At 47.2% G+C, this 12,095-nt stretch overlaps 1 protein-coding gene across 1 annotated transcript in view; it reads left to right on the forward strand.

Moving 5' to 3' along the window:
- The first annotated feature begins 8,760 nt into the window (after window positions 1-8,760).
- The window catches only part of foxn4 (forkhead box N4), a 47,207-nt gene continuing 43,872 nt past the window's right edge, over window positions 8,761-12,095 (forward strand). The window contains exons 1-2 of the mRNA XM_072478326.1: window positions 8,761-9,382; window positions 10,012-10,129. Of these exons, the coding sequence (XP_072334427.1) occupies window positions 10,044-10,129 (86 nt within the window). The 5' untranslated portion in view covers window positions 8,761-9,382; window positions 10,012-10,043. The remainder of the gene's footprint in view (window positions 9,383-10,011; window positions 10,130-12,095) is intronic.

Below are 12,095 nucleotides of genomic sequence, written 5' to 3' on the forward strand. Positions count from 1 at the left end.
CTGCGATCTATGATGCTTTCCGCCACCTGCATGCTCCTAAGTGCATCCAATTGCTGCTCCAACTGAACCATGCGGTCTGTGAGGAGCTCCAGTTGGGTGCACTTTCTGCAGATGAAGCCATCAGGGACGCTGGAAGCCTCCCGGACCTGCCACATCTCACAGTCAGAGCACTGCACCCCTCTAACTGACATTGCGTCAATTAATTAAAATTAAAAGTTTAAAAAAATGTTTTATATTTTTTTAAAGTTACTGCTAACTATCTGTTTCCTAGCACTAGATTTCTAATATAAATGCGAAAGCTAAATATAGTACTCTCCGATCTCTGGCTTAGATACCCCTCTAAATTATAATTAAGTAATTATGTTTAATTAGTTACCAATGCTTAACTAGTAGAGAGGCAACGAGGGCTAGGGAGGGAATCCCAGAAGGCTGGGAGTGGGGGGGGGGGGGGGGGTGCTGTGGGGTGGGGGTGGAGGGATCGAGGCAATTGAAGGCACAGCCACCAAATGTCTGTGCGGAGTCTGCACATCCTCCCCGTGTATGCGTGGGTTTCCTCCGGGTGCTCCGGTTTCCTCCCACAGTCCAAAGATGTGCAGGTTAGGTGGATTGGCCATGATAAATTGCCCTTAGTGTCCAAAATTGCCCTTAGTGGGGTTACTGGGTTATGGGGATAGGGTGGAGGTGTTGACTTTGGGTAGGGTGCAGACTCGATGGGCCGAATGGCCTCCTTCTGCACTGTAAATTCTATGATCTATGATCTATGGTGGAACAATTACAATCAGGGGGGCTCCAGAGCCAGAAGTAAAGAGGCGCAGCTGTGTTGGAGGGTTGTAGGGCTGGAGGACATTACAGAGATAGGGCGTGGCCATGCTACGCTCTCAGCATGACTTAATGATCAGGCCTCTAGGTTTTATTTCTCGTTGGGAAAATAAAGGAGCCAAACCATGAAAAGTTATGCAAAAAGAGTCATGAAACGAAAAGATAATTCAGCTTATTCTGTCACTGAAATGCTGGCTATGATTCAATGTCTACATATTCAGGGGTGTCTGTGATATATTGGTTGCTTTTTTTATTCTCAATGTTTTTGAGGGCGGTGTTTTTTTTTGGAGACTTAATCAGCTTCAGCACACCTTTGATATTCCAACGGTGTTACTAACTCACAAAAATCCTTCTGTGCCATTACTGACCACAAACGTTTTATTTTGGGACTGTAATATTTAAGGAACTCCCTGAAAACCTTCAATGTAGAGACTCTGCATAAAGTGGACGGCGAGGTGTGAGTGACGCAATCCACTTTAGTACATCAGTTCCCAGATTGGGTACGTCCTCATTCCAAGGTCCACTCTGCCCCCCTGAATTTCTCCAATATTTTCAAGCCACTGCCTCGTATTAACTAATAATTTGGGGTGATTTGAAAATCGAAAGCAGGTAGTGATAGGATGGCACGGTAGCACAGTGGTTAGCATTGTTGCTTCACAGCGCCAGGGACCCGGGTTCGATTCCCACCTTGGGTCACTGTCTGTGCGGAGTCTGCACGTTCTCCCCGCGTCTGCGTGGGTTTCCTCCGGGTGTTCCGGTTTCCTCCCACATGTCCCAAAAGGCACGCTGTTAGGTGAATTGGACATTCTGAATACTCCCTCTGTGTACCCGAACAGGCACCGGATTGTGGCGACGAGGAGATTTTCACAGTTATTTCGTTGCGATGTTAATGTAAGCCTACTTGTGACAATAATAAAGATTATTTATTTATTTATGTGCCCTCAGATTTTTCGTTCTCATCTTTCCTCCCCTTATCCCAATGAAGTGTCCACGAGTGGAGATTCAGGCTGAACACGTACGTCCTTTTGCTACATGTGGCAAAGGGAGTCGGTAATGGCTGCACAATTTCAAATTAATGGGTGCACTGGAAGTGCAGTTCACAGGAGCATCCCAGTGATAGCAAGGTTTGGCAACTGTAAAGACTGTCTGCGATCCAAAATGTTTCAGCTTTCCAAAGTACTAACTGCCTGTGCATCACTGAGCAGATTGGCTTGAAGATTTGTTCGGATTCAACTGTTTGCAGAAATGAGAACAACATTTGATCCATGCTGTACGATTTGTCCCTGAACTTTTAACAGCTTCGCACTTGCGGCAAGTGTTTTCCTCAGGCTAGGAATAGTAAGGCTTGAGGTGAAGGGAGAGCAGAGGTCTCTCCCTCTCTCACTCTGCGACAGTCTCTCTCTCTCTTTTTGACCGTTATATCTCTGTCTGTAATCACTTCTTGTGCCTATTGTAAATACCCTGACCCACCATCTGTCTGGTATCTGCACAGTCCCAAAGGGAACCAGTACGTTGTAAAATCCTGATCCCCTAAAGGATTAACTCACACTTCCACAATTAACGACATATTTAACACAAAGAAATATATTAAAAGCTACAGTGTCCAAGGCATCTCAGGAAAAAAACATTTCCATCAAACTGAAGTGAAAAAGTGTCAGTTGATGATCACAGAAGCCGAAACCAGCACCTAACCCCGGGGAACGTGGCTTAAATTGTTTTCACGTATAACCTGCAGAAAGTTCATTAAAGCAATCTGTGCCCCAGCTATTCTTACTTACAGATTTGTTTTAAACGACAGATTCCGAGATGTAAAATGTACCAAAGTATTTATGAGAAAATGTTCATCAGCAATATCAAGGTTGCACTTACAATAAAAAGGGCACTTAGGACACAGTGGGCTACCCCATATTGTTGCAGAGCCATAGTCCAGAATATTACAGTTCAACAGGGCAGCACAGTGGCACAGTGGTTAGCACTGCTGCCTCACAGCGTCAGGGTCCCGGGTTCAATTCCGGCCTCTGGTAACTGACTGTGTGGAGTTTGCACGTTCTCCCCATGTCTGCGTGGGTTTCCTCCGGTTTCCTCCCACAGTCCAAAGATGTTCAGGTTAGGTGGATTGGCCCTACGTGTCCAAAATAATAGATTGGGTTATGGGGATAAGGTGAGGTGTGGGCCTAGGTAGAGTGTTCTTTCAGAGGGTTGGTGCAGACTTGATGGGCCAAATGGCCTTGTTCGGCACTGTAGGGGTTCTATGAACGGAGATTAGGTTATGGACAGTGCTCGAATCATTGTCAGATAACCAACAGAAGTCGTTGCCTGCTTTCATGCCTTGTACCACCAGAGTTGATTGCCAACTGGATTGCCATTCTAATTCACATGGTTCTCCTGGCCATTAGGAGAATCATCTTGTACCTCCTTTCCCCAACTATCCTTGGGCCGGTTAACTTCCAGACGATCCCCTATATGCCCAGTCGCCAAGTATCCTCAATCTACCAACTGAATTTGGAGATGATAGAAGTTTGTGATGTAATGGCTTGAGTTACATTCTGACAGTTGGTATGGCAAAATTGAATGGGAAAATTTATAATGGTAAATGTTCACAGCAAAATGTAACCAAAATTCAACAGGAAGGAAAGTTTGCAGACTGGAATTGTGGGCCCTTTACAAGACTTTTAATAATTATATTGATAAAATATTAGTTGATCTCCTGCGGCATTCCACATGGGGAGTGAAAACCATATGTCGTTTCCAGGTGAAAAGGAGTTAGAGATGTGGCAGATGTAGTTCAGTCCCCATTTTATGCATTCTTCCCTTATTTTTAAATAATACTTTGTCGATGTACTTGTTGATTATTCTTTTGTCTACTATGTATATACTGTGTACGTTCCCTTGGCCGCAGAAAAATACTTTTCACTGTACTTCGGTACATGTGACAATAAATCAATCAATCAATCGATCAAGATTTAATGGTAGTTTGAGAGGTAGAGCTGGTTGTAAAGTTGGAGACTTCTATCATAGGGACAGGGGAGTTGAGAGATGTGAGACTAAAGTGCCACGGCACCACTATTGGCGGGAGTTTATAATTACAGCTTGACCAATTCACATAACGACTTGTATTTATATAGTGCCCTTCATGACCTCAGGGGATTCTTATATTTTTAAAGTGTAGTTAATAACAAAATGTTGGAAAGTTTCTATCATAAGTATGAACATTGGAATTTATAATTCCATTACTAATATCGTATAGGTATATATTTAGTCTCTTTTCCATTCATTTGCAGTACTCCTTTTTCAAGTACCGTGCCCTAAGAGGACAATTGCAACCCTTGGCTTAGTCCATGATTATGCTGGGTAAAGTACTGCTGTGGTTTGATGTGCCTCCTACACTATGGCTGACCAGGATGCCCTCCTGCTCTCTCTGCCTACCGTCGGGCATACTGGAAGGATTCACAGGCTGACAATCAGCCTGTTTGGCCACAATATGAATGCACCTTCCATGGCCACCAACTCCTGAAATAGGAATTGAACCCAGAGCTAGACCCACTACCATTGCACCACAAGACCTCCCTGTACCACTGCTACATATTGGTATTTTATCAATCGATGATAAAGCTTTTGTGAAATGGGCTGTGGGCCAATCTGTGGGGCACAAAGGTACACACAATCACTTTCCCTCTTTCAGCTGGCTACTGCTTGGATGTCACTCTCTGAATCCAAAAACCCCTTTTCAGCAATCACAAGCCTAACTTCGAAGCATTCACACCAAACTTTGGGAGGCAGCTTCTAAATAAGTAAACTCATAGGGTATCTCTAAATAAGTGCAACTGATATGCCAACCTGATCAAGGTACAAAAGGAGTTAATGAATGGTTTTATAGGCCTGTCACCTTTTGCTCATTTGAGAGTGTAATCAATTAGTATGTACCTCCTTCCAAATAAAGAAAGCTCTCTTTATTTAAGTATGTCTGTGTTCTCAATAACTCTTTGTGATCATAATAATAATCTTTATTGTCACAAGTAGGCTTACATTAACACTGCAATGAAGTTACTGTGAAAAGCCCCTAGTTGCCACATTCCAGCGCCTGTTCGGATACACAGAGGGAGAATTCAGAATGTCCAATTCACCAAACAGCACGTCTTTCGGGATTTGTGCGAGGAAATTGGAGCACCCGGAGAAAACCCACGCAGAGACAGGAGAACGTGCAGACTCCACACAGACAGTGACCCAAGGCAGGAATCGAACCTGGGATCCTGAAGCTGTAAAACAAAAGTGCTACCCACTGTGCTACCGTGCCGCCCTTATATGAGGTATAAATCTCATTCTTAACATTTCCCCAATATCAGGCAAGCTGGTAAACGGTCTCATGCGATTTGATCAGGTTCTGGCTTATTTTACGAATAAGCTTTTGGGCAAAAATGTCATTGAAAGTTCCAAAATAAAACCAATCTTCACTCTCTTCAGAGTTGATCAACTCTCCGAGCATCATTGTATTTTACTTTATACTTTTGGTAGATTAATTTGGTTAATTACCTTGAGTTACCCCTGCATCCTTCAAATCAGTGGTGGGGACAGAAAATGGAATGTCAAAGTAAACAGACTGGCACCTGTAAAGAACTTTCCATCCCAGCCGCATTGTCCTGGTGAGAAACCAAATCGTAGTAAGGGCCTTCGGTCCTGCATCAACCCAAGCCATCCCAATTGGCTGACACATCACAGTGGTCAGCAATGTAGCAGCGATGGCGGAGTTCAGCTACCTGTTCCATTGGTGGGGGAATCTTCTAGGTTAAGGTTGAGAAAAAACAATTCAGGGGAACAAAAATAGATGGACGTGGATCGCCCACCTCGTTTAAACTCTGCCAGGATTTATTTTCCATTAAGGTCACCAGGTTTGCATTCTCTTTCCAGTGTAGAATCCATAGACACAACAAGAAGCTTCAAGGAGCTTCCCTCCCTCTTTCTACCAGGATTCCTGTGCAGATCCAAACAGACATAGGTTTTCGGTGAACCCAGAGGAAGGTCTTTTGACTCCATGACCTGTACCTGTGCTGCTGTAGCAGATGTCAGTTTATAATTGGAAAGGAAGGGGAGTGGCTCAGGGTTTTGTTATGTGATATTTCCCTTTAATAGGAGTCCCGTTCCATTCAACTTACAGTTACTGGGACAATGGTCACTGTTTCCAAGGTATGCAAGCATATTCTACTCAATTGATTTAAGTAATAGTAACCTTCTAAATCCTACAGCATTTGATTATTCGAAAGGGTTTATTCAAGAAATAAATGGACCATTTTCACCTTGATTGATCCTTGAACATCTTTGTTCTTTGCCAGGGAAAGCTCGGCATAGGTTAGTAAGAGACACAACGTCCTGCTTGTGTTCCATAGAATCCCTACAGTGCTGAAGGAAACCATTCGGCCCATTGGGGCTGCAACAACCCTCTGAAAGAACGCTCTACCTAGGCTCACTCCCCCGCCCTATACCTGTAACCCCGCCCATTGATCATGGCCAATCCATCTTTGGACACTAAGGGGCAATTTAGCATGACCAATCCACCTAACTTGCATATTTTTGGAGTGTGGAAGGAAACCCACGCACACGGGGAGAACATGCAAACTCCAAATAGACAGTCACCCAAGGCTGGCACTGTGAGGCAGTAGTGCTAGCCACCGTGCCTCCCTGTTCAGGGAATGGTGTTGATGTTACCTCTGAGAGAAGCTGTGAGGTATCTGAGACATCAATGGCGGCACTAAGGAAGAAAAGTGGGAAAAATTAATTTAACAATACCAATGAGTGAGTACAGTTTTGGGAAGTTTTTAACACCTTTCTCTGACTTTACCAGCTTGGCCACCAGCATGTTTTATATTTAAGATGGTCTTTTTGCAAACACACCACAGCCTGTGTGTAATGCTGCCTGTAACCCTGCACCATGTGTGCAGCCCTGTATTCAACGCTACATTATGTGTGATATCCTCTAACACTCCACCATCTGTGTTATCCTGTATGTAACATAGGGGATATGATGGAGTAGTGGTAAGTCATCCAGAGGCCCAGGCTAATGCTTTGTGGACACGGGTTCTAATCCCACCAGAGCAGCTGGTGAAATTTAAATTCAATCAATAAAATCTGGAATTGAAAGTTCGTCTCAGTAATGGTCAGCCTTGATTGTTGAAAAAGAACCAAGGAAATCTGCCGTCCTTACCCGGTCTGGCCTACATGTGACTCCAAATCCACAGTAATGTGGTTGACTCCTATTAGGACTGCAATTAGGAATGACCATGTATGAAAGAATAAATAACAAATCTGTTAATCTATATGTAATAAAGTTGCCATAGTTCCAGATGACCACAGGCTGTTTTCCGCTTTGAGGGGGAGAGCTCTTTGATGGCGATTTAACCTGAGGATCACCGCACCTCAGGTGCGGTGTAAGGTTGAGAAGGCCTTCATGAATGACCTCAGACGGCACGGGAATTGAACCCGCGCTGCTGGCCTCGCTCTGCATCATGAACCAGCTGTCCAGCCAAGTGAACTAAACCGTCCCCTACCCTATACAGGCGGCATGGCATGGTAGCACAGTGGTTAGCACTGCTGCTTCACAGCGCCAGGGTCCTAGGTTCAATTCCCGGCTTGGGTCACTGTCTGTGCGGAGCCTGCACGTTCTCCCCATGTCTGCATGGGTCTCCGGGTGCTCCGGTTTCCTCCCACGAGTCCCGAAAGACGTGCTTGTTAGGTGAATTGGACATTCTAAATTCTCCCTCCGTGTACCCGAACAGGCACCGGAGTGTGGCGACTAGTAACTTCATTGTGGTGTTAATGTAAGCCTACTTGTGACTATAATAAAGATTATTATTATATGTAACACTCCACCGTGTATCGTGCAAGCAATGCTCCGCCAAGTGTATTTTCCTATATGTCAGTCTCTCCACTGTGTTCTGTCCTTTGGGTAACATGTGTGTTTTCCAAAAATGCAACCACTCTAGCCTTCACATTTGTCTATATAAAACACGAGGATGATGTACCAACACATTGCAGGAGTTATGAATTTCCACCTCTGAGTTCCAGAAAAACTCTATGTTTTACTTTGGCTTGTTAAGTCCATTCTAAGTTAATAATGATCTTTATTTGTGTCACAAGTAGGTTTACATTTGGGCACAGTTGCCTTAAAGTTGTGGTTGTCGTTACTTAGCTGGTGGTTGTAACTTCAATGGTTGGGGAAATTCTTCTGACTGCAAACTGCTGATTGCCAAAGCACCACACTTATGAGTGGGAGCTTAGAGCAATTCAAGATTGGTGCCCAGCTCGGGTGGACTGAAGCCACATGCCTCTGGGCCCAAACCCTCAAGGAAAGATTTAATTCCTTCACAGCAGGGAGAAGAGGGGGGATAATAAAAAACCCTTTGCATCTGTGTTCAAAAACGTACAGGCCACAACCCAGATCTCAACTACAATAAAATCTGTTGGAGGTGAAAAAGATATGAGCGTGGTTTTTTTTAGTTAAAGTCAATAAATGTAGTTTGCATTTTATCACTTGAAACAACTAGACACGCACGAAATAATCTGGAAAGCGAACCAATAATGGATGGAAGTGACTTGAATTTGGGATGTGTTCCACCATCCTAAGCGGTAGGTGCCTGACCTGCCACTATGTATCCCGTGTGTGGGGTTAACTATTGAAGAAAGTGGTGCTGGAGTGCCGAGGAGAGAGGCATTGTTTGGGTTTTAAAAGTGTTTTTTGCACGGTGTCAGTCAGCGTTGGTTGTCCTGCACTCTCTGCCTGTCTCCCTCTACTTGTTTATTGCACAAGGAGGGCCTGCGGAGGCTATCTGGACCGCGCCAATCTGGCCGCCTTTCCCGCGGAGACGCTGAGAAGCCGGGAGGAGGCGCGGGCAGAGCGGCGGGGAAAGGAGGAGGGGGGGGGGGGGGGGAGGCGGTAGAGGAGATGCAGCAGGAGCTACTGTGTGTGTGTGTGTTACAGCCCAGTCCCCACAACCTGTACCAGCTAACTGCTTCATTCAATGAGCAGCACTGTCAGCACAGAGAGAGAGAGAGAGAGAGAGTTTCCAGGACCAGGGAGAGAGCTAACTGGAAACAATCCGAAACTCAACAACAACAATCCCAGCTCTGGGGGAAAAGTTTTCAATTGCTTTTGGTTTTTGCCTGATTGACCTGCTTTCATTCCGAAGGCGTCTTAAAAGTTGCCGGCGACAATCCTGGTGGGAGTTTGCAAACTTCCAAAAGAAACTTTTGACAACTTTTTGTGTCGTTTGCTGATTGCTGGAAGTTGTTACTTTGTGTATCAGTTTTGTGCGCGTGTGGCTGCAGACACTGAATCTGCCCCTGCTGCAGGGTCACTTGGAGGAGGAAGGAACCATGGAATTGATCTCTGACCGATCCGACTAATCGATTTCTCCTTCATCACCCCTCCCCCCCCCAACACACACACTCACTCACTCAGACTGCGCGCATGCGCCGGGGAGCTGCCTGCCAGCGCCGGGAAATTCAAAAACGGTTTGTGTTGGATTCAAAAAAACTCAAAGAGGAGTTCGGAGCAATAGGAAAATCTCTGCAGGTACAGACATCTTAATCCCTAACTTTCTGCAACCCTCCCTCTCTCTTTCACCCCCCCCCAAAAAACCAAACTGCCTTCAAACTCTCCAGCTCCATTGCATCCGATTCAAAGCTTTTTCTTTTCCCGGTTCTATTTTGCTCCTGTTTTCTTAATTTCTCCAAATGCAATTTAACCCTCCCACTTCCTCTTTGCTGATACACTTGTTTGGAGTTTCAACCGAATTGCAAAGAAAAGCAACCCGGCTAATTATTAACTAACTTGCTGCAAATGATAATTGCTTTGAACTTTTTATCTCCCACCCCTCTCTCCCCATCTCTGTATTTTAAGCACAGTTTTTGTTCTGCACACAATTCCACCTGTGCAACTCGCTGCTCTTCCTTTTTTTTAGCCTCTCTGGAAGATCCCAAAGAGTCAGAATGAGTTGAGTGATATTCCCATTTATTACCCCCTCGCTGTTTATACACCTGATCGTTTTGCGAGGGTTCTTAAGTTTGGCTTTTTTTTGTGGGGGGGAGGGGGTGTGAGATCCGTCTTGCTGAAGTGCTGGATAGCAACAACGTTTTAAACCCTGCAGATGGTAACAAACACAAATTGGACATTATGTTTTCCCCCTCCCTGCATGTCTACAGCTTCTGTGTTTTTGTGGTGTTGTTGGAAGGAGATGATAGAAAACGACATCAGATCGGAAATGTCCGGGATACTCAGCACGTCAGGACCGAACCCTCACCACTCAACCCAGGACTACAGGTAAGGGAGCTTGGACTGCGTTAGGGAGCTTGGACTGGGTTAGGGAGCTTGGAGCTGGGTTAGGGAGCTTGGAGCTGGATGAGGGAGCTTGGAGCTGGATGAGGGAGCTTGGAGCTGGGTGAGGGAGCTTGGAGCTGGGTTAGGGAGTTTGGAGCTGGGTTAGGGAGCTTGGAGCTGGGTTAGGGAGTTTGGAGCTCGATTAGGGAGCTCGGAGCTGGGGTAGGGAGCTCAGAGCTGGGCCAGGGAGCTTGGAGCTGGGTTAGGGAGCTTGGACTGGGCGAGGGAGCTTGGAGCTGGGTGAGGGAGCTTGGAGCTGGGTTAGGGAGTTTGGAGCTGGGTTAGGGAGCTTGGAGCTGGGTTAGGGAGTTTGGAGCTCGGTTAGGGAGCTCGGAGCTGGGGTAGGGAGCTCGGAGCTGGGCCAGGGAGCTTGGAGCTGGGTTAGGGAGCTTGGACTGGGTGAGGGAGCTTGGAGCTGGGTGAGGGAGCTTGGAGCTGGGTTAGGGAGTTTGGAGCTGGGTTAGGGAGCTTGGAGCTGGGTTAGGGAGTTTGGAGCTCGGTTAGGGAGCTCGGATCTGGGGTAGGGAGCTCAGAGCTGGGCCAGGGAGCTTGGAGCTGGGTTAGGGAGCTTGGACTGGGTGAGGGAGCTTGGAGCTGGATGAGGGAGCTTGGAGCTGGGTTAGGGAGTTTGGAGCTGGGTTAGGGAGCTTGGAGCTGGGTTAGGGAGCTTGGAGCTGGGTTAGGGAGCTTGGAGCTGGCTTAGGGAGCTTGGAGCTGGCTTAGGGAGCTTTGAGCTGGGTTAGGGAGTTTGGAGCTGGGTTAGGGAGCTCGGAGCTGGGTTAGGGAGATCGGAGCTGGGGTAGGGAGCTCGGAGCTGGGGTAGGGAGCTCGGAGCTGGGGTAGGGAGCTCGGAGCTGGGTTAGGGAGCTCGGAGCTGGGTTAGGGAGCTCGGAGCTGGGTTAGGGAGCTCGGAGCTGGGTTAGGGAGCTCGGAGCTGGGTTAGGGAGCTCGGAGCTGGGTTAGGGAGCTCGGAGCTGGGTTAGGGAGCTTGGAGCTGGGTTAGGGAGCTCGGAGCTGGCTTAGGGAGCTCGGAACTGGGTTAGGGAGTTTGGAGCTGGGTTAGGGAGCTTGGAGCTGGGTTAGGGAGTTTGGAGCTGGGTTAGGGAGCTTGGAAATGGGTTAGGGAGTTTGGAGCTGGGTTAGGGAGTTTGGAGCTGGATTAGGGAGCTCGGAGCGGGGTTAGGGAGCTCGGAGCTTGGTTAGGGAGCTCGGAGCTGGGTTAGGGAGCTCGGAGCTGGGTTAGGGAGCTCGGAGCTGGGGTAGGGAGCTCGGAGCTGGGTTAGGGAGCTCGGAGCTGGGTCAGGGAGCTCGGAGCTGGGTCAGGGAGCTCGGAGCTGGGTCAGGGAGCTCGGAGCTGGGTTAGGGAGCTTGGAGCTGGGTTAGGGAGCTTGGAGCTGGGTTAGTGGGCTTGGAGCTGGCTTAGGGAGCTTGGAGCTGGCTTAGGGAGCTTGGAGCTGGGTTAGGGAGCTTGGAGCTGGGTTAGGGAGCTTGGAGCTGGGTTAGGGAGCTTGGAGCTGGGTTAGGGAGCTTGGAGCTGGATTAGACCATAAGACCATAAGATTGCGGAGCTCTGAGCTGGATTGTGGAGCTCTGAGCTGGATTGGGGAAGGGGCACTTGTGTGTGTGGGGGGGGGTGTCAACAAAAAGTGATAGTTGCATATTTCCATAATTAACATTTTACACAGAACGATGTATTTGTGCATTCTCGAGAAAGCAGCATCTTTTAAAACAGTTTTCACGCTGCTTCGAAAAGGTGGTGCAACTTTCAAAACTAATAGTAAACTTAATTTCGACATGTTAAAATGTGGTGGTGGTGGGGGATGCGGGGGTGAAAATGTGGTGATCGAGTGAAATTGAAGGTCCAGGGAGCCTGCACCGAGGCGATGGGCCGAACGGCTTCCTGCTGTAA

Source organism: Scyliorhinus torazame, chromosome 1 (genome assembly GCF_047496885.1).
Source record: "Scyliorhinus torazame isolate Kashiwa2021f chromosome 1, sScyTor2.1, whole genome shotgun sequence".
NCBI lineage: Eukaryota > Metazoa > Chordata > Chondrichthyes > Carcharhiniformes > Scyliorhinidae > Scyliorhinus > Scyliorhinus torazame.